General features: G+C 40.4%; 1 protein-coding gene across 1 annotated transcript in view; it reads left to right on the top strand.

Annotated features, from left to right (window-relative positions):
• The window catches only part of SVOPL (SVOP like), a gene marked incomplete at both ends in the record, with an annotated part of 62,482 nt that overhangs the window by 15,568 nt on the left and 24,150 nt on the right, over positions 1-22,764 (top strand). Inside the window, 5 exon segments of the mRNA XM_082632249.1 lie at positions 797-948; positions 951-1,001; positions 1,670-1,781; positions 2,493-2,574; positions 4,482-4,571. Coding sequence (XP_082488375.1) covers positions 797-948; positions 951-1,001; positions 1,670-1,781; positions 2,493-2,574; positions 4,482-4,571 — 487 coding nt within the window.

Raw genomic sequence — 22,764 nt, 5'->3', positions numbered from 1 at the left:
GAGACAGTGCGTTGGGGCGAGTAATATCGACTTTATTTGGAAAGCCAGCAGGCGGAGAAGATGGTGGACGAAACTCTTAAAGAGCCATCTTAACTTGGAAGAGAATTCAGGCTGCTTTTATGCTAAGGGAAAAGGGGAAGCAGGAGGGTTCAAGATTAAAGGTGGGTTGCAGACTTCCTGGAGCCACCTGGCCTTCAAGGGAAGCAGAACATTTCTCTGTTCTTCTGCTTGCTCACAAGGCTGCATCCCGAGGCTCCTGCAAAACTTTAAGTCGTCGTTAGCAGTTATTTTTACTTTACCACACTTATCTCTGCTTGTTTTCCAGCTGAAAACGAACTTATCTACAAGTAATAGCCATAACTAACAGGGACCACCTGGGATGGGAACTTTCTTCAGGGAACTTAATGAGCTGTTTGGGCACAAGCAACATTTCTCTAATATTTAACTCTTTATGGTCAGGGCTACAGTACATAAGCTGTAGAATGAGGGAGACTGTTTCAACGCAGTGTTAGTTCTGTTCTGCCTCTTACAAAACTTCCTCCTGGCCTGAGGGGTCCTTCGCCATCTAGTTCCATCCTGTTTTTCTTGCAAATGCATTTCCCACCGTACAGCCTCCGCTGAAGGCCACCCCCTAGTGTCCCCTTGAAACGTGTCCCCGCTTTCCACCCCCCTCCCCTCCCTACACCGTTTCTTCCACCTGAGAAGCTCTCCCCACTTCTCCCCACCTCTCACGGTGCTACCCCTCCTTCAGGCCTGGTGACAGCCTTTCCTAATGTCCATCTTTTCTTGCTTCCAGGCTGGGCATCTCTTTTGCCTACTACGGGGTCATCCTGGCCAGTGCGGAGCTGCTGGAGCGGGACCTGGCCTGTGGCTCGCGGTCGGAGTCTGAGGCAGTGGTGACCGTAGGGGTCTCGGAGGAGAGCCAGAGCCCCTGCCACTGCCAGGTGTTTGCCCTTCCGACTACCAGACCATGATTATCAGCACCATTGGTGAAATTGCTCGTAAGTGTCTCTCTATTGGGTGGCTCTCTGTTTGGGGTGGGGGACGTGCAACTCAGAGTCTCAGAGGAGAGAAGAGTGACCTGTCATACACTTGACTACTGCCTGGTAGAAATGGACGAGTCCCCAAATCATGCTGAGGTGTCTCCAGTGCGGATCAGTGTGGGGAGAAGTCTGGAGGAGTGGAGCTTTGAATTAGTGCATGTATCAATTCTAAGATGCATTCCCCTACACTGTAACGTCTCTGAAACTGGGATGTGTCTCACAGTGGCATGTTAGATTTCAGCTGGAAGCACTGTTTCTGCTTTAATAGACGTAAAATAATGGTACTTAAAAATCAATGGTACCTTGACTTTGAAAAACAGTATAAAACATTTAAAATATAGGTCTAGCAAGTTGGCAGTTTACAATAGACCTGCGTGCTGTAATAAGCATCCTGGGCATAAAATATCCTTCATATACTCCAGTGCTTGTCGTTCTCGGATCCCCGTGGGAAAAGCATATTGAAGGAGTTATGAAGTCGATGAGAGTGTGACTGGGTCTTGGCTGGAATACGCATGACGTTTGGATTAAGTTGCTTCTTTCTGAAATGACAGGGAGGAATCCATGCCATTAATGAATGCCATTTGCTTTCAAGGTTCTGAAAATTGCCTTTGTCATTTTTTTCCTAGTGAATCCTTTAAATATCCTGGGCATGGATTTCCTGGGAAGACAGCTGAGCCTTTCTATTACCGTGGGATGCACAGCTTTATTCTTTCTTCTCCTCAGTATTTGCACTTCAAGGTATTTGCTGTCTGGTTGCTTTAAAGCAATCTAGTTTTGTGCAGTGGTTTTAAAATGAGGTCTCCTGACCCATGGCCTTCAGTGGAGGTTAGGGGCAAGTCCCTTTCACCAAGAGTAGAGTTACAGGCTGCTTGTTTGACTAGAACAATCAAACAAGCCCCTGGTACCTGCCCCTGCCCCTCCCCTCTTCCTGAGCAGGTCCATCTTCAGCACTCACAGGACATGGGTACCAGCATGGGAGTATTCAGTTCGCTTACCAAGATATTTAGGATCTTTATGCAAAGCTTCCTGGAGAATGGAGACTCTGGTTGTTTACCAAATGATCTGCACCGTTGTCAAGATAGGGATGTAGACAGCATACCCGTGGTGGGAAAATTCATTGCACTCTGAATTTGTGACCCTAGAGTGGGCCTCATTTATAATATATATGACTTATTCTGAAAACTGTTACCATTTTCCAAGGGTGGTGGCAGAGGTGTGCTCATCTTGGGGGGCGGTGCTGGGCTGGAATGGCACACTCTGGGGGAACAGGATTGAAGGATTGAGTCAGGCTTTTGCTTTAGGACCCCACAGTCAGGCCAGCTGAGGAGCAGCACCTCCCTGGGGACCTGGTCTTCAGGGATGTGTGTTGGCCTCTGTAATGTACTGGGATCGGGGCCCCGGAAGGCCCTCTGTGTCGCCTTTGGTAACGTCTCGCTTCTGGTTCCCTAGTGCTGGCCTCATTGGCTTCCTCTTCATGCTGAGGGCTTTGGTGGCGTCCAACTTCAACACCATCTATATTTACACCGATGAGGTTAGTTTTGGGGAAGGGGTTGGTTACATCAAGGTGTGCGAGGTGAGCTACTTAGAGCAGGTGTCTGTCTATAGATCACGCATCCCTGGCTTCTGTTGACTTTTGATGATTTTCTAAAAACATCCTATTAAAATGACACCAGAAGGTTTATTTGATGTGGCCTTTCTCCTGCCCCATGGGGTCTAGTGAAAGCCAGTCTCTGAGAAGAAAGATAGGACCTTCTCCCTTTCTCACTAAACTGCATCCATGTAAAAAACAACTCTTGCCCTCATACCATGCTTCCCGAAGAAATAGGGATAGGGCCCAGTACCTGCAGGCTGCTGATAAAATGTAAAACACCCTATTTCTCCCTTTTTAAAATTAGAATGTATTTTTCACCTTTATTCTTTTGAAAGATCACATCCCACTCTGTCTGCTGTAGGTAGCTTAAATTCGAATATAATAGTAATTTATTCTTAATTTATTGAATTACTATATCTACTTGATACATCACTTCTGAGGAGCTTCTCAGAAACCACCACTTTAAAGAGCAGATATTCCTAGAAATAAGCAATATCTGAGTAGGAAACTTCGTATTTTAACTGGTTTTGCCTTTCACTGAGTGGTGCTATGGGGACTGCTAAAGCTGCATTCATCTTCATCTTGGAAAACATAGAAGTCTGTTTAGAATACAGATGACATATCAAAACCACAGAGAAAAAGATTCTTTCCCCCTCACATAGATAAAAATAGGAAATTATGACACATTTGACATATGTAGTATTTCATTTAGTTCCATTAACAATCTTCTAAAATTATTGTGAATTTGTGCACTTAAATGTCTATGTGTACTGTGGTGTGCCTCTAAAATTATATTTGGAATATTCAATTTAATGTATTTTGGGATGTGTTCATTTAAAGGGTCATTCCTAAGTATTTTTTCCCTGATACTTATTGCTTAAAAAAAAAAGATGTGTACCTGAAGTTGCTTGTCTTCTATTATTTCATCTCCTAGAATGGTCAAAAATGAACAAAAAAAATTGATATTCGAGCAAAGATCATCTGTATGTATCTGAATCCATTGTTTTCAATAGCCACTAGCCTCATTTTCTAGAAAAAGAAAAAGTCTCTGTGAAAAGGCACTCCACCCCCAGACATTCTTATAAATATAGCAGTGCCCCTTAGGGCAGGAAAGCGTCTTGTTTTTTGCATTTGGCAGATGGTGGCTAACACGATGTGGCCAAGTAAAGAGGCCACGTGCTTTGCTTCAGTGAATTGTTGAAAACTGATCAGTATTTATAGCATTAAGAGAAAATTTTATAAAATTAAAAGAAGCATTCTTTCATATATTCTCCCTAAAATCTTCTTTATTAAATACTATTTGCTTATTTATCAAGAACTCTGAATCAGTGAAGTACAGATTAATGAGGTTTTACTATAAATGCAAGAAAGTTGCAGCAAGAAAGTAGACTGCACCATACGATCTTACAACACAAACATGGTGAATGGTGTAGCATGTATGTGGCACTCTCGTCGATTCTTTTCACTGTATCTGTATTAAAGGTTTGGTTGGATTGTTATTTGGGGAGTATTTTCCTTCCATTCAATAGAACCACCTTTATACGTTTATAGCTCTAAAGTGGAAATCTTCTGTCTGACTGCAAGTACCTTTCTAAAATTACGTTTGGAATATTAAACACCTACTTTGGAATTTGCTCACTTAAAGGATAATTTCTAAGTGTTTATTTTCTGATATTAAAATTCGAAGTTGTGTACCTGAGAAAATGAACATTTTCTATATCCTGTATATCCATATAGAATATTTGGCCTTGTATGTATACCAAAGCCTGACCTGTGGAGGGAAAGGCAGAGGACTTGGGAAAGAGGGGTTTAAGCTAACAGATGCTTTCTACACTCCTCCACTGCAGGTCTACCCCACAACGACGCGCGCTTTGGGGATGGGGACCAGTGGCTCCCTGTGTCGCATTGGTGCGATGGTGGCGCCATTTATATCCCAGGTACAGCCCAGGGGTCTCTGTAGGGAGGATATGTCTAAGGGAGGTGGGGAAAGAGGGACCTGGCTCCCTTCAGGTTAAGGGTTTAACCAAGGATTTGTTTACTTGAGTTTCCTTGAGGTGTTGTTTTCCCATTGTCTGGTTAATTTGGCTGGGTCTTCCAGTCTTCCAGTGAATAGCATGTAATGCATTGCATGCAGGGTTTAGATTTTGCTGGACATTGTTGGGGGAAGATGCAAAAGACATGGATGACACAAGGTGCTGGGGCAGCTGAACGACAGTGAGCTCCAACCCTGACACTGTCAAGGGTGCAATTGAAAAACAGCACAGAAGTGCAGGGAGGCTGCACCAGGGTGCAAGGACGTGGCCCTGGGCAGGTTAAGTCCAGCATTTGGACAAACCAGGCACAGGCTGGGAGAAAATCCAGGGGTGATCTGGACTGTTGGATGGGCCCTGTTTCAGGAGAGAAGCAGAAGCAGATGTGGTGACCCACAGGGTCATGGTTCCTCAGACGGCCAAGCAGCTTGTCCTTCTGCCCTGATCATTCTCTTTCGGCCACGAGAAATGGAAATCCACCTGAGCTGGCTGCAGCCAAAGACAAGAGTGAGGCTGGGCCCTGGGTGGGCCTGATCCAGGCAGTGAGGGCTGTCAGGGACCCAGGCTGTGTCCTCCTCACATCTGTCTGGGGCCCAGGGTCACTGAGCTTTCAGGCTGTACTCCCTCAAGACCAGTGTGCTATACTTGTCCACGGACATGGCCGCCCCGCAAATCCCAAACATCTAACCTTAGTTCCAGGCACCAAAGTACTCTCTGCATCCCAGAAGGATGCTCTCTCTGGCATCTCACTGGTCAGGCCTGGTCAGTTGTTCATAGTTGAGCTAAATCAGTTGTGGCCAAGAGTCAGATTTATGGATGAATGCACCCTCGGAGGGGCAGTTTTCAGAGAAAGGGGGTTGACATGGGCTAAACAGACTGTAATGTGTATTTCTTATAATTTAATGGGATTTTGCTACCACCCTTATTAAAACTATTTGGGAATATTTTGCCTACTTAATTAAAAATGAGGGCAGTTTTGGTCTTGCAGTTTTGCTTTTCACAGTTCTTTTGTACTTATTTCAGCATGTTCAGAAAAGAACATAATAGTGAAAGGCAGCACTAAAATATTGATCCTATTTCTGGATGATCAGAGCGAGGTCGAGTTTATTTTCCAAGCTTTAATTAGGAAGAGAGTCTCTTGGTTCTCAACCACTTGGAACATTTTCTCTGGGTATTTGTGGGCATTTATCTTTGAGGCTACCCTGCTTTTGGCGACTTTGTGGACCAGGAAATATCTCAACTAGGACCAGGTCTCCTGGGGCATAGGGCTTTGTTCTGCTTAGCATCCTGCTCGGGGAGTTCTCAACTCTTCACAGTGAAGTCACCCAACTTTCTATGCCCCCCTCATCTGTAAAATGAAGATAAACAATAGCACCCACTACGTAGGTTTCTTCTCAGTACTGCATGAGATTAATACATACGAAGCACTGAGCCCAACATTTGACACATAGTAAGCCCTCAATAAGTGTTAGCTAATAACCATAACGATGATCAATAGCCTCAAGGCCAAATGCTAAATATTCAAATAAGAGTATTTCTGTTACTGAGAAATATTTAAGTCCAGTTGAGTTATTTCAATCACTATGCAATTGGAATGTTTTGCTTTCCTCATCAGGTTTAGGATGGGAAGTTAGAATCTGGGAAGCTTTGTGTTTGCTCGTAGAATATTTGCCTGGGTTTGGAGTGGGGCCGGCTGCTCCAGGTAGACAGGAGAGCTTGGTGACACTCTCATGAGCTCATCAGTCAGTGTACCCTTGGACGCGGTTCTTGAGCTTCAGTGCATGTCAGAGTTACTAGGGTAACTTGATACCGTGAAGATTCCTGGACTTCACCCAGAGATTCTGATTCTGTATATGGGACCATCACCTACAGTTTTAGCAGGAATCCAGAGTGAATCTGATGCTATTGGTCTAGGGACCAATGAGAGGTGTGGCCATCAAGGGAATTGACTTTACTTTCACTTAATTCTTCCTCCTCCTCTTCCTTCCCTTCTCACTCCCCTTTCCTTTCTCCTCCTCTTTCTTTTGTCCTCCATTTAGGAACTTACTTTGGTGACTCATTCGACAAGTTGTTTTCAGGGTAATTTCTACAAATTCTACAAACTGCCTCTTTCACAGTTTGGCAGTTAGAATGCCAAAAAGGACTCCATAAGCTACAATCTATATTTGATAGAGTAGAAGCAAGAATTTATAAGGGAATTCCACACTTCCACTGCAGGGGCGGGGGGTTTGATCCCTGGCCGGGAACTAAGATCCTGCATGCCGCGAGGCACGGCCAAAAATAAGAAAGAATTTATCCCAGTTCAACGTTCAGCCAACATTTATTGCACGCTTACTCTGTGCCTGACATTGTTCTCTTTATTTACAGCAGTAAATAAGCCAGACCAGGGTCCAGTGGTGTGCTGGAACTGGCCTGCACTGGCTTGTGAAAGCTGATTGTTAAATTTTCAGGAAATTACTTTGCAAGCTAGTTGATGTCACGTTGTAGCTTGAAATTAGCACGTTGGTGGTTTTTATCCCATGGCCACAGGCAAATGCTACCATCAGGACTGTTTCTGGAAAGCCTGTTAAACATTTCGCAGCACACCACCACAAGATTCCTGCTCTCAAGAGGCTTACTCTATGCACAAAATTAAGATGATTCAAATTAATTATTTGCATATCTTAATTATTTGCATATTTGTAAAGCACTCAACTTGAAAGTATGTTGGGAGGCAATGATAATGAGTGAAAGGGATGACAGGCCTTCCCCCCACCCCCTCTTTTGGCTCAACATTCCTTTACTGAAAGATAAATTGAATTAAAATCCATACACTCCATGAGAGACAGGCCTTTTTAAAAGACAAGGCTTCATATAGCCAATATTTTAGAGTAACTATAAATGGAGAGTAGCCTTTAAAAATTGTGAATCACTGTATTGTACACCTGTATGTAACTTATGTAATAAAGTACATCAACTGTACTTCAATTTAAAAAAATTATAAAAAGAGGCAAGTCCTCTCTGGGTAGGTGACTTTGGAGTTGAGACCTGAAGTATAAGAAGCTGACAACTTGTAAAGGGTAACAGCATTTCAGGTGGGATGACATCTGGTGCAAAGTCCTGGGGATGGGAAGAGCTTGGTGTGTTCTCGGAATAGAAAATAGCTGTGATGAGCAAAGTGCAGAGAAGTACAGGGAGAGAGTGTGCCTTGCAGGCATACTTTGGATTTTTTTTCTTAGGAGGAGTGGGAAGTAACTGAAAGGTTTTAAGCAGTGTCATGATCAGTTTTGCAATTTACAAAGAGCACTCTGGTTGCTGAAGAGTGAATTGGCAGGGGATTGGGAGAGGGCAAGGGGGGAAACAGCTTATCATAAGACTCTAATTTCACATCTCCATCTACTCAAATGAAAAGGGAGATTTCAGAATTCTGGAAAACCATTTCTCTTATAGAGGGAAATACATAAAAAATTTTAATTTCTGCCCAGGAAAAAAAAATACTAGACAAGGATGAAAGACAAACCTTTACTTTTCAAGGGTTTCAAAAAACCCTAATTGAATTGTCACAGCTGAACAATGATTTTGTTGTCCTGTTGAATGCCTGACCTTCCCCAGAAGCATGGAAACAATGAATCAATGCATAAGACGATACACAGAACTTCACCAGTTAATGGGAATAAAAAATCTATCCATTTCATAGTTTCATTAGTGACTTCTAGTAAGCAGTAAACTTACTGAGAAACTATGTTGTCCAAGATAAAGTCAGACACTAGTTAAAGTGGTAGGGACAGATTCTGATTAGTAATTATTGCAGTAGGAAAAAGAGTCCAGTGTGGACTGAATTCAGCTTTGATTTGTACGGAGGTGACTGGGCTTTTTAAAGGGAGAAGAGAGAATAAGACAAGGAAGGTCTCAATAGAGCAAGGGAAGTGAAAATCGGCAAAAAGTGCTAAGAGGGGTTGGTCCATGTGAAACCCAGACAGGAGCCCTATCTCCAGGTATCGATCGGAACAAGCAGTAAATTTTTTGGAAGCCTTGAGTATGTTCAGGTAGGCACTTTTAAGAGAGCTAGGGTCATCCGAGGGGTGTGGCTTTGAGCTGTTAGAAACTGTTAGTCTTTGTTCAAATGTTTATATACCAAGATTGAGGCCTAGGTGAGAAGCAGCTTAGAAAAGCCTGGCTAGGGTTTGGTCAAGGAGAAAGTTTTTGTCAATGTCAAGTGTGATTCATAAATACATTTGTGTTTATTGTATTTTCAGTGATTTAAGAGATTTCCAAAGGCAATTTTGACCACGTGATTTTTTCTTCTTCCATGCTGAAAACTAGAAATAAAATTTTACTACCCTAATATTTTACTGGAGATAACAAATATAAATATTTTAATGAAGCCCTTGCAATATATCTAAGCATATGTACATATAAATATGCATATACATTTTACTCAAATATGATCATAGTTATATACTTTTTATTTTTTTAATAGATTTAAAATACTTTATTGGAATTCAATTGTTAGCATATTTATGGTAACATTATTCATAGGGTGATTCCACTTTAATGAGATCTATTTTTATTTTAATTAATTTTTAAATTTTACTGAAGTATAGTTGATTTACAATGTTGTGTTAGTTTCAGGTGTACAGCAAAGTGATTCAGTTATACATATACATATACTCATTCTTTTCCAGATTCTTTTCCCATATAGGTTGTTATAGAATACTGAGTAGATTTTCCTGTGCTATACAGTAGGTCCTTATTGGTTATCTATTTTATACATAGTAGTGTGTTTATGTTAATCCCAAGCTCCTAATTTATCCCTTCCCTATTTCCCCTTTGGGAACCATAAGTTTGTTTTCAAAATCTGTGAGTCTGTTTCGTAAATAAGTTCATTTGTATCATTTTAAAAAATTAGATTCCACATATGAGTAATATATGATATTTGTCATTCTCTGTCTGAATTACTTCACTTACTATGATAATCTCTAGGCCCATCCATGTTGCTGCACATGGCATTATTTCGTTCTCTTTTATGGTTGAGTAATATTCCATTGTATATATGTACCACATCTTCTTTATCCATTCCCCTGCCTGTGGACATTTAGGTTGCTTTTATGTCTTGGCTATTGTAAAAAGTGCTGCAATGAACATTGGGGTGCAAGTATCTTTTCTTTTTTTAAAAATTAATTAATTAATTGATTTTTGGCTGAGTTGTGTCTGTTGCTGCGCGTGGGCTTTCTCTAGTTGCGGTGAGTGGGGGCTACTCTTCGGTGTGGTGTGCGGGCTTCTCATTGCGGTGGCTTCTCTTGTGGCAGAGCATGAGCCCTAGGTGTCCAGGCTTCAGCAGTTGTGGCTCGTGGGCTCTAGAGTGCAGGCTCAGTAGTTGTGGCGCACGGGCTTAGTTGCTCTGTGGCACGTGGGATCTTCCCGGACCAGGGCTCAAACCCGTGTCCCCTGCATTGGCAGGTGGATTCTTAACCACTGTGCCACCAGGGAAGCCCCAGGGGTACATGTATCTTTTCGAATTATGGTTTTCTCTGGATACCTGCCCAGGAGTGGGATTGCTGGATCATATGGTAGTTCTATTTTTTGTTTTTAACGAACCTCCATACTGTTCTCCATAGTGGTTATACCAATTTATTTATTTTTATTTTTTTAATTGAAGTATACTTGATTTACAGTGTTGTGTTAATTACTGCTGTACAGCAAAGTGACTCAGTTATACATATGTATACATTCTTTTCCATATTCTTTGCCATTATGGTTTATCACAGGATATTGAATATAGTTCCCTGTGCTATACAGTAGGACCTCATTGTTTATCCATTCTATATGTACAAGTTCGCAGCTGCTAATCCCAAACTCCCAATCCATCCCTCTCCCACCCCCTCCCTCTAGGCAACCACCAGTCTGTTCTCTATGTCCCTGATTCTGTTTCTGTTTCATAGATAGGTTCATTTGTGTCATATTTTAGATTCCACATATAAGTGATATCATATGTTATTTGTCTTTCTCTTTCTGACTTACTTCACTTAGTATGATAATCTCTAGTTGCATCCATGTTGCTGCAAATGGCATCACTTCATTCTTTTTTATGGCTGAGTAATATTCCATTGTATATATGTACCACATCTTCTTTATCCATTCATCTGTTGATGGTCATTTAGGTTGTTTCCATGTCTTGCCTATTGTGAACAGTGCTGCTATGAACATAGGGGTGCATGTATCTTTTTGAATTATAGTTTTGCCTTGGTATATGCCTGGGAGTGGGATTGCTAGATCATATGGTAATTCTATTTTTAGTTTATTGAGGAACCTCCATACTGTTTTCCACAGTGGCTGCACCAATTTACATTCCCACCAACAGTGCAGGAGTGTTCCCTTTTTTCTCCACACCTTCTCGAGCATTTATTGTTTGTAGACTTTTTGATGATGGCCATTCTGACCAGTGTGAGGTGATGCCTCATTGTAGTTTTGATTTGCATTTCTCTAATAATTAGTGATGTTGAGCATCTTTTCATGTGCTTTTTGGCCATCTGGCTGTCTTCTTTGGAGAAATTTCTATTTAAATCTTCTGCCTGGAACTTCCCTGGCAGTCCAGTGGTTAGGACTCTGCACCTCCAGTGCAGGGGGCACAGGTTCAATCCCTGGTTAGGGAACTAAGATCCTGTGTGCAGCGCAGTGTGGCACCTCCACCCCCACTAGATCTGCTGCCCATTTTTCGATTGGGTTGTTTGTTTTCTTGACATAGAGCTGCATGAGCTATTTGTATATTTTGGAGATTAATCCTTTGTTGGTTGCTTCGTTCGCACATTATTTTCTCCCATTCTGTGGGTTATCTTTTTGTTTATGGTTTCCTTTGCTGTGCAAAAGCTTTTAAGTTTAATTAGGTCCCGTTTGTTTATTTTTATTTCATTACTCTAGGAGGTGGATCAAAAAAGTTATTGCTGCGATTTATGTCAAAGAGTGTTCTGCCTATGTTTTCATCTAAGAGTTTTATAGTGTCCGCCCTTACATTTAGGTCTTTGATCCTTTTTGAGTCTATTTTTGCATATGGTGTTAGAGAATGTTCTTTTTTTTCTTTTTAAAATTATTTATTTATTTATTTATTTTAACATCTTTATTGGAGTATAATTGCTTAACAAGGTGTGTTAGTTTCTGCTTTATAACAAAGTGAATCAGCTATACATATACATGTATCCCCATATCTCTTCCCTCTTGCATCTCCTACCTTCCCACCCTCCTTTTTAAATTAAAAAAAAAATTTAATTTTTGGCTGCATTGAGTCTTCGTTGCCGTGTGAGCTTTCTCTAGTTGTGGCGAAAGGGGGCTACTCTTCATTGAGGAGCAGGGGCTCTAGGCGCATGGGCTTCAGTAGTTGTGGCTCGAGGGCTCTAGACTCAGGCTCAGTAGCTGTGGTGCACGGGCTTTGTTGCTCCGCGGCATGTGGGATCTTCCCAGACCAGGGCTTGAACCCATATCCTCTGCATTGGCAGGCAGATTCTTAACCACTGCACCACCAGGGAAGTCCCATTAGAGAATGTTCTAATTTCATGCTTTTACATGTAGCTGTCCAGTTTTCCCAGCACCACTTATTGAAGAGACTGTCTTTTCTCCATTGTATATTCTTGCCTCCTTTGTCATAGGTTAATTGACCATAGGTGCATGGGTTTATTTCTGGGCTTTCTATCCTGTTCCATTGATTTATATTTCTATTTTTGTGCCAGTACAATACTTTTTTGATGACTGTCACTTTGTAGTATAGTCCAAAGTCAGGGAGCCTGATTCCTCCAGCTCTGTTTTTCTTTCTCAAGATTGCTTTGGCTATTCGGGATCTTTTGTGTTTCCATACAAATTTACAATTTCTTTGTTCTTGTTCTGTGAAAAATGCCATTGGTAATTTGATAGGGATTGCATTGAATCTGTAGATTGCCTTAGGTAGTATAGCCATTTGACAATATTAATTTTTCCAACCCAAGAACATGGTATATCTTTCTATCTGTTTGTGTCATCTTTGATTTCTTTCATCAGAGTTCTATAGTTTTCAGAGTACAGGTGTTTTGCCTCCTTAGGTAGGTTTATTCCTAGGTATTTTATTATTTTTGATGCAGTGGTAAATGGGATTATTTCTTTAATTTCTCTTTCTGCTCTTTCATTGTTAGTGTATACAAATGCAAGAGATTTCTGTGTATTAATTTTGTATCCTGCAACTTTACCAAATTCATTTATGAGCTCTAGTAGTTTTCTGGTTGCATCTTTAGGATTCTCTATAGTATCATGTCATCTGTAAAAAATGACAGTTTTACTTCTTTTCCAATTTGGATTTCTTTTTTATTCTCTGATTGCTGTGGCTAGGACTTCCAAAACTATGTTGAATAAAAGTGGTGAGAGTGGACATCCTTGTCTTGTTCCAGATCTTAGAGGGAATGCTTTCAGTTTTTCACTGTTGAGAATGATGTTAGCTCTGGGTTTGTCATATATGGCCTTTAGTATGTTGAGGTAAGTTCCCTCTATGCTCACTTTCTGGAGAGTTTTTTTTTTATTATTATAAATGGGTGTTGAATTTTGTCAAAAGCTTTTTCTGCATCTATTGAGATGATCATAGTTTTTATTCTTCAGTTTGTTAATGGGTGTATCACACTGATTGATTTGTGGATATTGAATGCTTGCATCTCTGGGATAAATTCCACTTGATCATGGTGTATGATGCTTTTAATGTATTTTTGGATTTAGTTTGCTAGTATTTTGTTGAGTATCTTTGTGTCTGTGTTCATCAGTGATGCTGGCGTGTAATTTTCTTTTTTTGTAGTATCTTTGTCTGGTTTTGGTATCAGGGTGATGGTGACCTCATAGAATGAGTTTGGGAGTGTTTGCTCCCTTTGGAATTTTTGGAAGAGTTTCAGAAGGATAGGTGTTAATTCTTCTCTAAATGTTTGATAGAATTTTGTGAAGCCATCTGGTCCTGTTTTTAAATCACAATTTCAATTTCACTACTTGTGATTGATCTGTTCATATTTTCTGTTTCTTCCTGGTTCAGTCTTGGAAGGTTCTACATTTCTAAGAATTTATCCATTTCTTCTAGGTTGTCCATTTTATTGGCATACAGTTGCTTGTAGTAGTCTCTTATGATCCTGTGTATTTCTGTGGTGTCAGTTGTAACTTCTCCTGTTTCATTTCTAATTTTGTTGATTTGAGTCCTCTCCCTGTCTTTCTTGATGAGTCTGGCTAAAAGTTCATCAATTTTGCTTATCTTTTCAAAGAACCAGCTTTTATTTTTTATTTATTTATTTTTAAAAATTTATGTATGTATTTAATCTCCAGTCTCGTTCAACTGCTACACAGTCTTTGTCACACATTTAACAGATATTTATTGAGTTTCTACTATGTACCAGACTCTGTGCCAGAAGAATTCAGACACATTGATTTGATTGATTGGATTTCAAAAAGCTTAGAGTACAGTGGGCATCCAGAGGTGTGATATACATAAAACTTCTTAATAAGGCACTATCATGCTACCATGTTTTCGCAGTTTCTAAATTTGGAGTCTTTTTAATACTTGGGGAATGACCAAATTAACCAATAGCACTATGATGCTGAAAGCACTTACATTATAAAAAAATACATAATTATTCTGTAATTTATTATAAGGCAAATATGCAGGGCATTTGCTTAATTATTATTTTAATAGAGTACTTTGTCCATTTAGGGAGTTAAATTTAAAATATCATGATAAAATCATAATAATTATGACATTTAGTTAACCCCACCTAAACCTATAACTTCAAATAAAATCAGTGACTCCCAAATGTGTATTTTTGGCCAACAGCTTGTTTCTGAGTTTCAGAAACTTGAAACCAATGCCCTGCTATACATTTCTACCTAAGTATCCCTCAAGTACTTCAAATTCAAAAGGTTCATATATAAACACAATATTTTCTCTTACAGAGCTGCTTTACCCTCAGTACGTTTTAGATTAGTTATTCATCCCAGTCCCAAGAGTTAACCTAATCCCCTGCAACCTAATCCCCTGCTTCATTTTTTTTTCACACACACACACACTGTATTTTATTTTTACAAGAGATAAACTGACACCCAGCATTGTAAATGGATGACCACAGCAAAAGCAGCAATGATTGCAATTACCAAACACGAAACACACTCACACTATGTCATAATATTGACATTCAGTCCAGTAATCCTCCACTGTAACAGCTCCTTTACTTTGCAGTGAAAATTGATTTGTATATTTTTTGCCTCTGAGTCCTTGTGGGATTGTTTTTTTTAATTCAAACAGAAAGTCACAAAAATTATAATCATCCTCATCAGTTCACTCAGTCCCATGTAATTAACTTTTTTTCATCTTGATCTTTTGTTAGCACTTTTATGAGTTCATCAGTTTTCCATTAGAGTTCTGAAAATGCTTATTCATTCAGTTCAGCAGTACAGTCAGTTACCAGAAACCTGTACTTGTCAAGAGTCTTTTCCATGAATTCCTTGAAGATGAAACCCTTTTATGGGAACATTTTTGCAAAAGCATCAGAGTACACCCAGAACTGTCTGTAAATGACAAAAGACTTAAAAATGACCATGGTTAAAGATTTGATGAAAGTTCATAATAATGCAGTAGACAAGGAAGTTTAGTTATTTCTGAGATATACATTTTAAAGTAATAACTAGAATTATGACTTATAACATTATACCAGAACATGAGAGATTTTTAGAAATTTCATGTAATGTCTGAAACATTTATATTAATATATTTCCATACAAATAACCCAAAGAAAGTTTAGTGTTAGTTGTTTTTTTTGTTTGTTTCTTTTTTTATACTGCAGGTTCTTATTAGTCATCAATTTTATACACATCAGTGTATACATGTCAGTCCCAATCGCCCAATTCAGCACACCACCATCCCCACCCCACCGCGGTTTTCCCCCCTTGGTGTTCTCTACATCTGTGTCTCAACTTCTGCCCTGCAAACCGGTTCATCTGTACCATTTTTCTAGGTTCCACATACATGTGTTAATATACAATATTTATTTTTCTCTTTCTGACTTACTTCACTCTGTATGACAGTCTTTAGATCCATCCACATCTCAATAAATGACTCAATTTCGTTCCTCTTTATGGCTGAGTAATATTCCATTGTATATGTGTACTACATCTTCATTATCCATTCGTCTGTCGATGGGCATTTAGGTTGCTTCCATGACCTGGCTATTGTAAATAGTGCTGCAATGCACATTGGGGTGCATGTGTCTTTTTGAATTATGGTTTTCCCTGGGTATATGCCCAGTCGTGGGATTGCTGGATCATATGGTAATTCTATTTTTAGTTTTTTAAGGAACCTCCATACTGTTCTCCATAGTGGCTGTATCAATTTACATTCCCACCAACAGTGCAAGAGGGTTCCCTTTTCTCCACACCCTCTCCAGCATTTGTTGTTTGTAGATTTTCTGATGATGCCCATTCTAACTGGTGTGAGGTGATACCTCATTGTAGTTTTAATTTGCATTTCTGTAATAATTAGTGATGTTGAGCAGCTTTTCATGTGCTTCTTGGCCATCTGTATGTCTTCTTTGGAGAAATGTCTATTTAGGTCTTCTGCCCATTTTTGGATTGGGTTGTTTGTTTTAATATTGAGCTGCATGAGCTGTTTATTTATTTTGGAGATTAATCCTTTGTCCGTTTGCAAATATTTTCTCCCATTCTGAGGGTTGTCTTTCGTCTTGTTTATGCTTTCCTTTGCTGTGCAAAAGCTTTGAAGTTTCATTAGGTTCCATTTGTTTATTTTTGTTTTCATTTCCATTACTCTAGGAGGTGGATCAAAAAAGATCTTGCGTGATTTATGTCAAAGAGTGTTCTTATGTTTTCCTCTAAGAGTTTTATAGTGTCCGGTCTTACATTTAAGTCTCGAATCCATTTTGAGTTTATTTTTGTGTATGGTGTTAGGGAGTGTTCTAATTTCATTCTTTTACATGTAGCTGTCCAGTTTTCCCAGCACGACTTATTGAAGAGACTGTCTTTTCTCCATTGTATATCTTTGCCTCCTTTGTCATAGATTAGTTGACCATAGGTGCGTGGGTTTATCTCTGGGCTTTCTATCTTGTTCCATTGATCTATGTTTCTGTTTTTGTGCCAGTACCATATTGTCTTGATTACTGTAGCTTTGTATACAAAGCTTTGTATACTATACAGTATAGTCTGAAGTCAGGGAATCTGATTCCTCCAGCTCCGTTTTTTTCCTTCAAGACTGCTTTGGCTATTCGGGGTCTTTTGTGTCGCCATACAATTTTTTTTTTTTATTAGTTTCTGCTTTATAACAAAGTGAATCAGTCATACCCATACAAATTTTAAGATGATTTGTTCCAGTTCCGTAAAAAATGCCATTGGTAATTTGCATTGAATTTGTAGATTGCTTTGGGTAGTATAGTAATTTTCACAATATTGATTCTTCCAATCCAACAACATGGTATATATTTCCATCTGTTGGTATCATCTTTAATTTCTTTCATCAGTGTTTTATACTTTTCTGTGTACAGGTCTTTTATCTCCCTAGGTAGCTTTATTCTTAGGTATTTTATTATTTTTTTGTTGCAATGGTAAATGGGAGTGTTTCCTTAATTTCTCTTTCAGATTTTTCATCATTAGTGTATAGGAATGCAAGAGATTTCTGTGCATTAATTTTGTATCCTGCAACTTTACCAAATTCATTGACTAGCTCTAGTAGTTTTCTGGTGGCATTTTTAGGATTCTCTATGTATAGTATCATGTCATCTGCAAAAAGTGACAGTTTTACTTCTTCTTTTCCTATTTGGATTCCTTTTATTTCTTTTTCTTTGATTGCCGTAGCTAGGACTTCCAAAACTATGTTGAATAATAGTGGTGAGAGTGGACATCCTTGTCTCGTTCCTGATCTTAGAGGAAATGCTTTCAGTTTTTCACCATTGAGAATGATATTTGCTGTGGGTTTGTCGTATATGGCCTTTATTATGTTGAGGTAGGTTCCCTCTATACCCAGTTTCTGGAGGGTTTTTATCATAAATCAGTGTTGAATTTCGTCAAAAGCTTTTTCTGCATCTATTGAGATGATCATATGGTTTTTCTTCTTCCATTTGTTAATATGGTGTATCACATTGATTGATTTGCATATATTGAAGAATCCTTGCATCCCTGGGATAAATCCAACTTGATCATGGTGTATGATCCTTTTAATGTGCTGTTGGATTCTGTTTGCTAGTATTTTGTTGAGGATTTTTGCATCTATATTCATCAGTGATATTGGTCTGTAATTTTCTTTTTTTGTAGTATCTTTGTCTGGTTTTGGTATCAGGGTGATGGTGGCCTCATAGAATGAGTTTGGGAGTGTTCCTTCCTCTGCAGTTTTTTGGAAGAGTTTGAGAAGGATGGGTGTTAGCTCTTCTCTAAATGTTTGCTAGAATTCACCTGTGAAGCCATCTGGTCCTGGACTTTTGTTTGTTGGAAGATTTTTAATCACAGTTTCAATTTCCTTACTTGTGATTGGTCTGTTCATATTTTCTATTTCTTCCTGGTTCAGTCTTAGAAGGTTATACCTTTCTACGAATTTGTCCATTTCTTCCAGGTTGTCCATTTTATTGGCATAGCGTTGCTTGTAGTAGTCTCTTAGATGCTTTGTATTTCTGCAGTGTCTGTTGTCACTTCTCCTTTTTCATTCCTAATTTTATTGATTTGAGTCCTCTCCCTCTTTTTCTTGATGAGTCTGGCTAATGGTTTATCAATTTTCTTTATCTTCTCAAAGAACCAGCTTTTAGTTTTATTGCTCTTTGCTATTGTTTTCTTTGTTTTGATTTCATTTATTTCTGCTCTGATCTTTATGATTTCTTTCCTTCTACTAGCTTTGGGTTTTGTTTGTTCTTCTTTCTTTAGTTCCTTTAGGTGTACGGTTAGATTGTTTACTGGAGGTTTTTCTTGTTTCTTGAGGTAGGCTTGTATAGTTATAAACTTCCCTCTTAGAACTGCTTTTGCTGCATCCCATAGGTTTTGGATTGTCGTGTTTTCGTTGTCATTTGTCTCTAGGTGTTTTCTGATTTCCTCTTTGATTTCTTCAGTGATCTGTTGGTTATTTAGTAACGTATTGTTTAGCCTCCATGTGTTTGTGTTTTTCCATTTTTTTCCCTGTAATTGATTTCTAATCTCATAACATTGTGGTCAGAAAAGATGCTTGATGTGATTTCAATTTTCTTAAATATACTGAGGCTTTATTTTTGACCCAAGATGTGATCTATCCTGGAGAATGTTCCATGCGCACTTGAGAAGAAAGTGTAATCTGCTGTTTTTGGATGGAATGTCCTATAAATATCAATTAAATCTATCTAGAACAGGCTTTTAGTTTCATTGATCTTTTCTATTGTTTTCTTCATCTCTATTTCATTTATTTCTGCTCTGATCTTTATGATTTCTATCCTTTTACTAACTTTGGGTTTTGTTTGTTCTTCTTTCTCTGGTTGTTTTAGGTGTAAGCTTAGGTTTTTTTTTTTTTTTTTTTTTTTTTTTTTTTTTTGCTGTACGCGGGCCTCTCACTGCTGTGGCCTCTCCCGTTGCGGAGCACAGGCTCCGGACACACAGGCTCCGCGGCCATGGCTCGCGGGCCCAGCCGCTCCGCGGCATGTGGGATCTTCCGGGATCGGGGCACGAACCCGTGTCCCCTGCATCGGCAGGCGGACTCTCAACCACTGCGCCACCAGGGAAGCCCAGCTTAGGTTTTTTATTTGAGCTTTTTCTTATTTCCTAAGGTAAGATTGCATTGCTATAAACTTCCCTCTTAGAACTGCTTTTGCTGTGTCCCATAGGTTTTATATCATCATGTTTTCATTGTCATTTGGCTCTAGGTATTTTTTGATTCCCTCTTTGATTTCTTCAGTGATCCATTGGTTGTTTAGTAACATATTGTTTAGTCTCCATGTGTTTGTGTTTTTTACAGTTTTTTTTTTCTTCTGTAATTGATTTCTCATCTCATAGCACTGGGGTCAGAAAAGATGCTTGCTGTGATTTCTATTTTCTTAAATTTACTGAGGCTTGATTTGTGTCCCAAGATGTGATCTATCCTGAAGAATGTTCCATGTACACTTGAGAAGAAAGTGTATTCTGCTGTTTTTGGATGGAATCTTCTATAAATATCAATTAAGTGCATCTGGTGTAATGTGTCATTTAAGGTCTGTGTTTCCTTATTGATTTTCTGTCTGGATGATCTATCCATTGATTTAAGTGGGGTGTTAAAGTCCCCCACTATTATTGTATTACTGTTGATTTCTCCTTTTCTGGCTGTTAGCATTTGCCGACCCCTGCCTTCTCAGGAGATCCTCCAGGACCCGCAGGTAGGTCCAGCCCAGGATCCTATGGAGTTACTGCTTTGTGTTGGGTCCCAGTGTATTTGGACCCTTGTGAGTGCTCTCCAAGAGTGCAGTCTCTGTTGCCCCAGTCCTGTGAAGCTCCTGTACTCAAGCCCCACTGGCCTTCAAAGCCAACTGCTCTGGGGGGGTTCCTCCTCCCAATGCCAGACCCTCAGGCTAGGGAGCCTGACGTGGGGCTCAGAACTCTCTTGTGGGAAAATCTTTGTGATATCATTATTTTCCAGCTTGTGAGTTGCCCACCCAGTGGGTATGGGATTTGATTATGTCATGAAAGCACCCCTCCTATGGTCTTGTTGTGAATTTTTTTTGTCTTTGAATGTACAATATCTTTTGTTGGTGGGTTCCAGTCTTTTCTGTTGATTGTTGTTCAGTAGTTAGTGGTGATTTTGGTGCTTTCAGGAGAGGAGGTGAGCTCAAGTCCTTCTACTCCGCCATCTTGTCCAGAATCAAGGGGCTGCTTTTAGTTTGGATGCTTGCTGCCTCTTTCATCAGTGTGTACTGGCCGTTATCCACTTGGTATGGGGTGTGCAGGTGTGGTGGCCCTTGTGCGGTCCTAGGATGGTGGGGGCAGCACTTGGCGCCTGCTTGAAGGTCTCATAGTGGCAGCTGTGGCCAGTGCACTCCCGGGACAGCAGGGGCAGGGCTTGGTACCTGCTCGTGGATATCCTAGGGGTGGCTGTGGTCCATACAGTCCCGGGATGGGAGGGCAGTGCTTGGCACCTGCTCACATGTCTCATTGTGGCAGCTACGGCCAGTGCACTTCTGGGACAGCAGGGGCAGGGCTTGGTGTCTGCTTGTGGGTTTCCTAGGGGTAGCTGCAGTCGGCACACTCCTGGGATGGGAGGGCAGTTCTTGGCAACTGCTCACGGGTCTTGTAGTGGTGGCAATGACTTATGCCCTGCTCCTGTTGGCAGTGTCCTGTTGCCTGAGGATGCTTGTAGCGAAAGAACCTCTTATGGTGATCCTGCCCCCTCTCCTTGTGCACCCCCCAATAATGGCAGCTTGCCTCTCTGGTGTGCCCAGGCTTCTTCTGTGTACACCCTCAGTTGCCACAGTCCAGCCTCTTCAGGCTGTCTCTGCACAGCCAGCCCCAGTCCTACCCCTGGGTCTGGACTCTGAGGCCTGAGCTTCAGCACCCAGCCCCCACCTGCAGCAGCAGATGAGTGTCTCAGCCTGGGGAGTGCAAGATGACAGTGCTGACCTTCTGTGCAAGTTACTTTCTGTTTTGCCTTCCACAAACCAGTTTCTGCGCTCTCCTCCAAGGCTCTGAAGCTCCCCCTCCAACCAGGCTGATCTCCCCCGCCACTGAGGGGCTTCCCAGGGTGTAGGAACCTTTCCTTCTTCACAGCTCCTTTCCTGGGGTGTAGGCCCCATCCCAATTCCTTTCTTTTTCCTTTTGTCCTACCTGGTTACATGGAGGTTTCCTTGCCCTTTGGGGCAAGAAGTCTGAGGTCTTCTGCCGGTGTTCTGTGTTAATCCTTCTACTTGTAGATCAATTTTTAATGTTTTTGTGGAAGAAGGTGAGCTCCATGTCCTACTCCTCCACCATCTTGATCCCATCCCCACATACTTTTTATTTATTTATTTATTTTATTTTTGCGGTACGCAGGCCTCTCACTGCTGTGGCCTCTCCCACTGCGGAGCACAGGCCCCGGACGTGCAGGCCCAGTGGCCATGGCTCACGGGCCCAGCCGCTCCGTGGCATGTGGTATCCTCCCGGACCGGGGCACAAACCCGTGTCTCCTGCATTCGGCAGGCAGACTCTCAACCACTGCGCCACCAGGGAAGACCCCCCATGTACTTTTTAAATTGAGATATAACTGACATATAATGTTAATTTAATGTGTACAGCATAGTGATTCCATATATGTATATATTACAAAATGATCACAATAAGTCTAACATCCATCACCATACATACACATTTTTCTTTTCTTGTAATGAGAACTTTTAAGATTTATTCTTAGCAACTTTCAAGTATATAATACAGTATTAACTATAGTCACAATGCTGTACCACACGTCCCCAGGACTTATTTTACAACTGGAGATGTGTACCTTTTGATCTCCTTCACCCATTTCACCCCCACCCCTGCTGCTGGCAACCAGCAATCTGTTCTCTGTACCTGTAACAGTGTTTGTTTGTTTTAGGTTCTGCATAAGTGAGATAGTACAGTATTTGTCTTCCTCTATCTGGCTTCTTTCACCGAGCATAATGCCCTTAAGGTCCATCCATGCTGTTCTAAGTGCCAGGATTTCCTTCTTTTTTATGGCCAAATAATATTCCACTGCATGTATACATACCACATTTACTTTATCCATTCGTCCACTGATGGACACTTAGGTTGTTTCCATGTTTTGGCTGTGGCAAATAATGCTGCAATGAACATGGGAGTGCTGATAACTCTTCAAGTTAGTATTTTTGGTTCTTTTGGATAGTTACCCAGAACTGGAATAGCTGGATCATATGGTAGTTCTATTTTTAATTTTTTGAGGAACTGCCATACTGTTTTCCATATTGGCTGCACCAATTTATATTCCCACCATTGGTGAATGTGGGGTCTTAAAGTTCAAAAGTGTTCCCTTTTCTCCACATCCTTACCAACTCTTGTGATCACTTGCCTTTTTGATAATAGCTATTCTAACAGGTGTGAGGTGATATCTCACTGTGGTTTTAATTTTCATTTCCCTGATGATTAGTAATGTTGAGTAGATTTTCACATACCTGTTGGCCATCTG

The sequence above is a fragment of the Mesoplodon mirus genome, assembly GCF_964341445.2.
Source record: "Mesoplodon mirus genome assembly, chromosome: 9".
In the NCBI taxonomy this organism is placed as follows: domain Eukaryota; kingdom Metazoa; phylum Chordata; class Mammalia; order Artiodactyla; family Ziphiidae; genus Mesoplodon; species Mesoplodon mirus.
The sequence above is the reverse complement of the archived record's forward strand: the minus strand, read 5'-3'. Positions and strand labels throughout refer to the sequence as shown.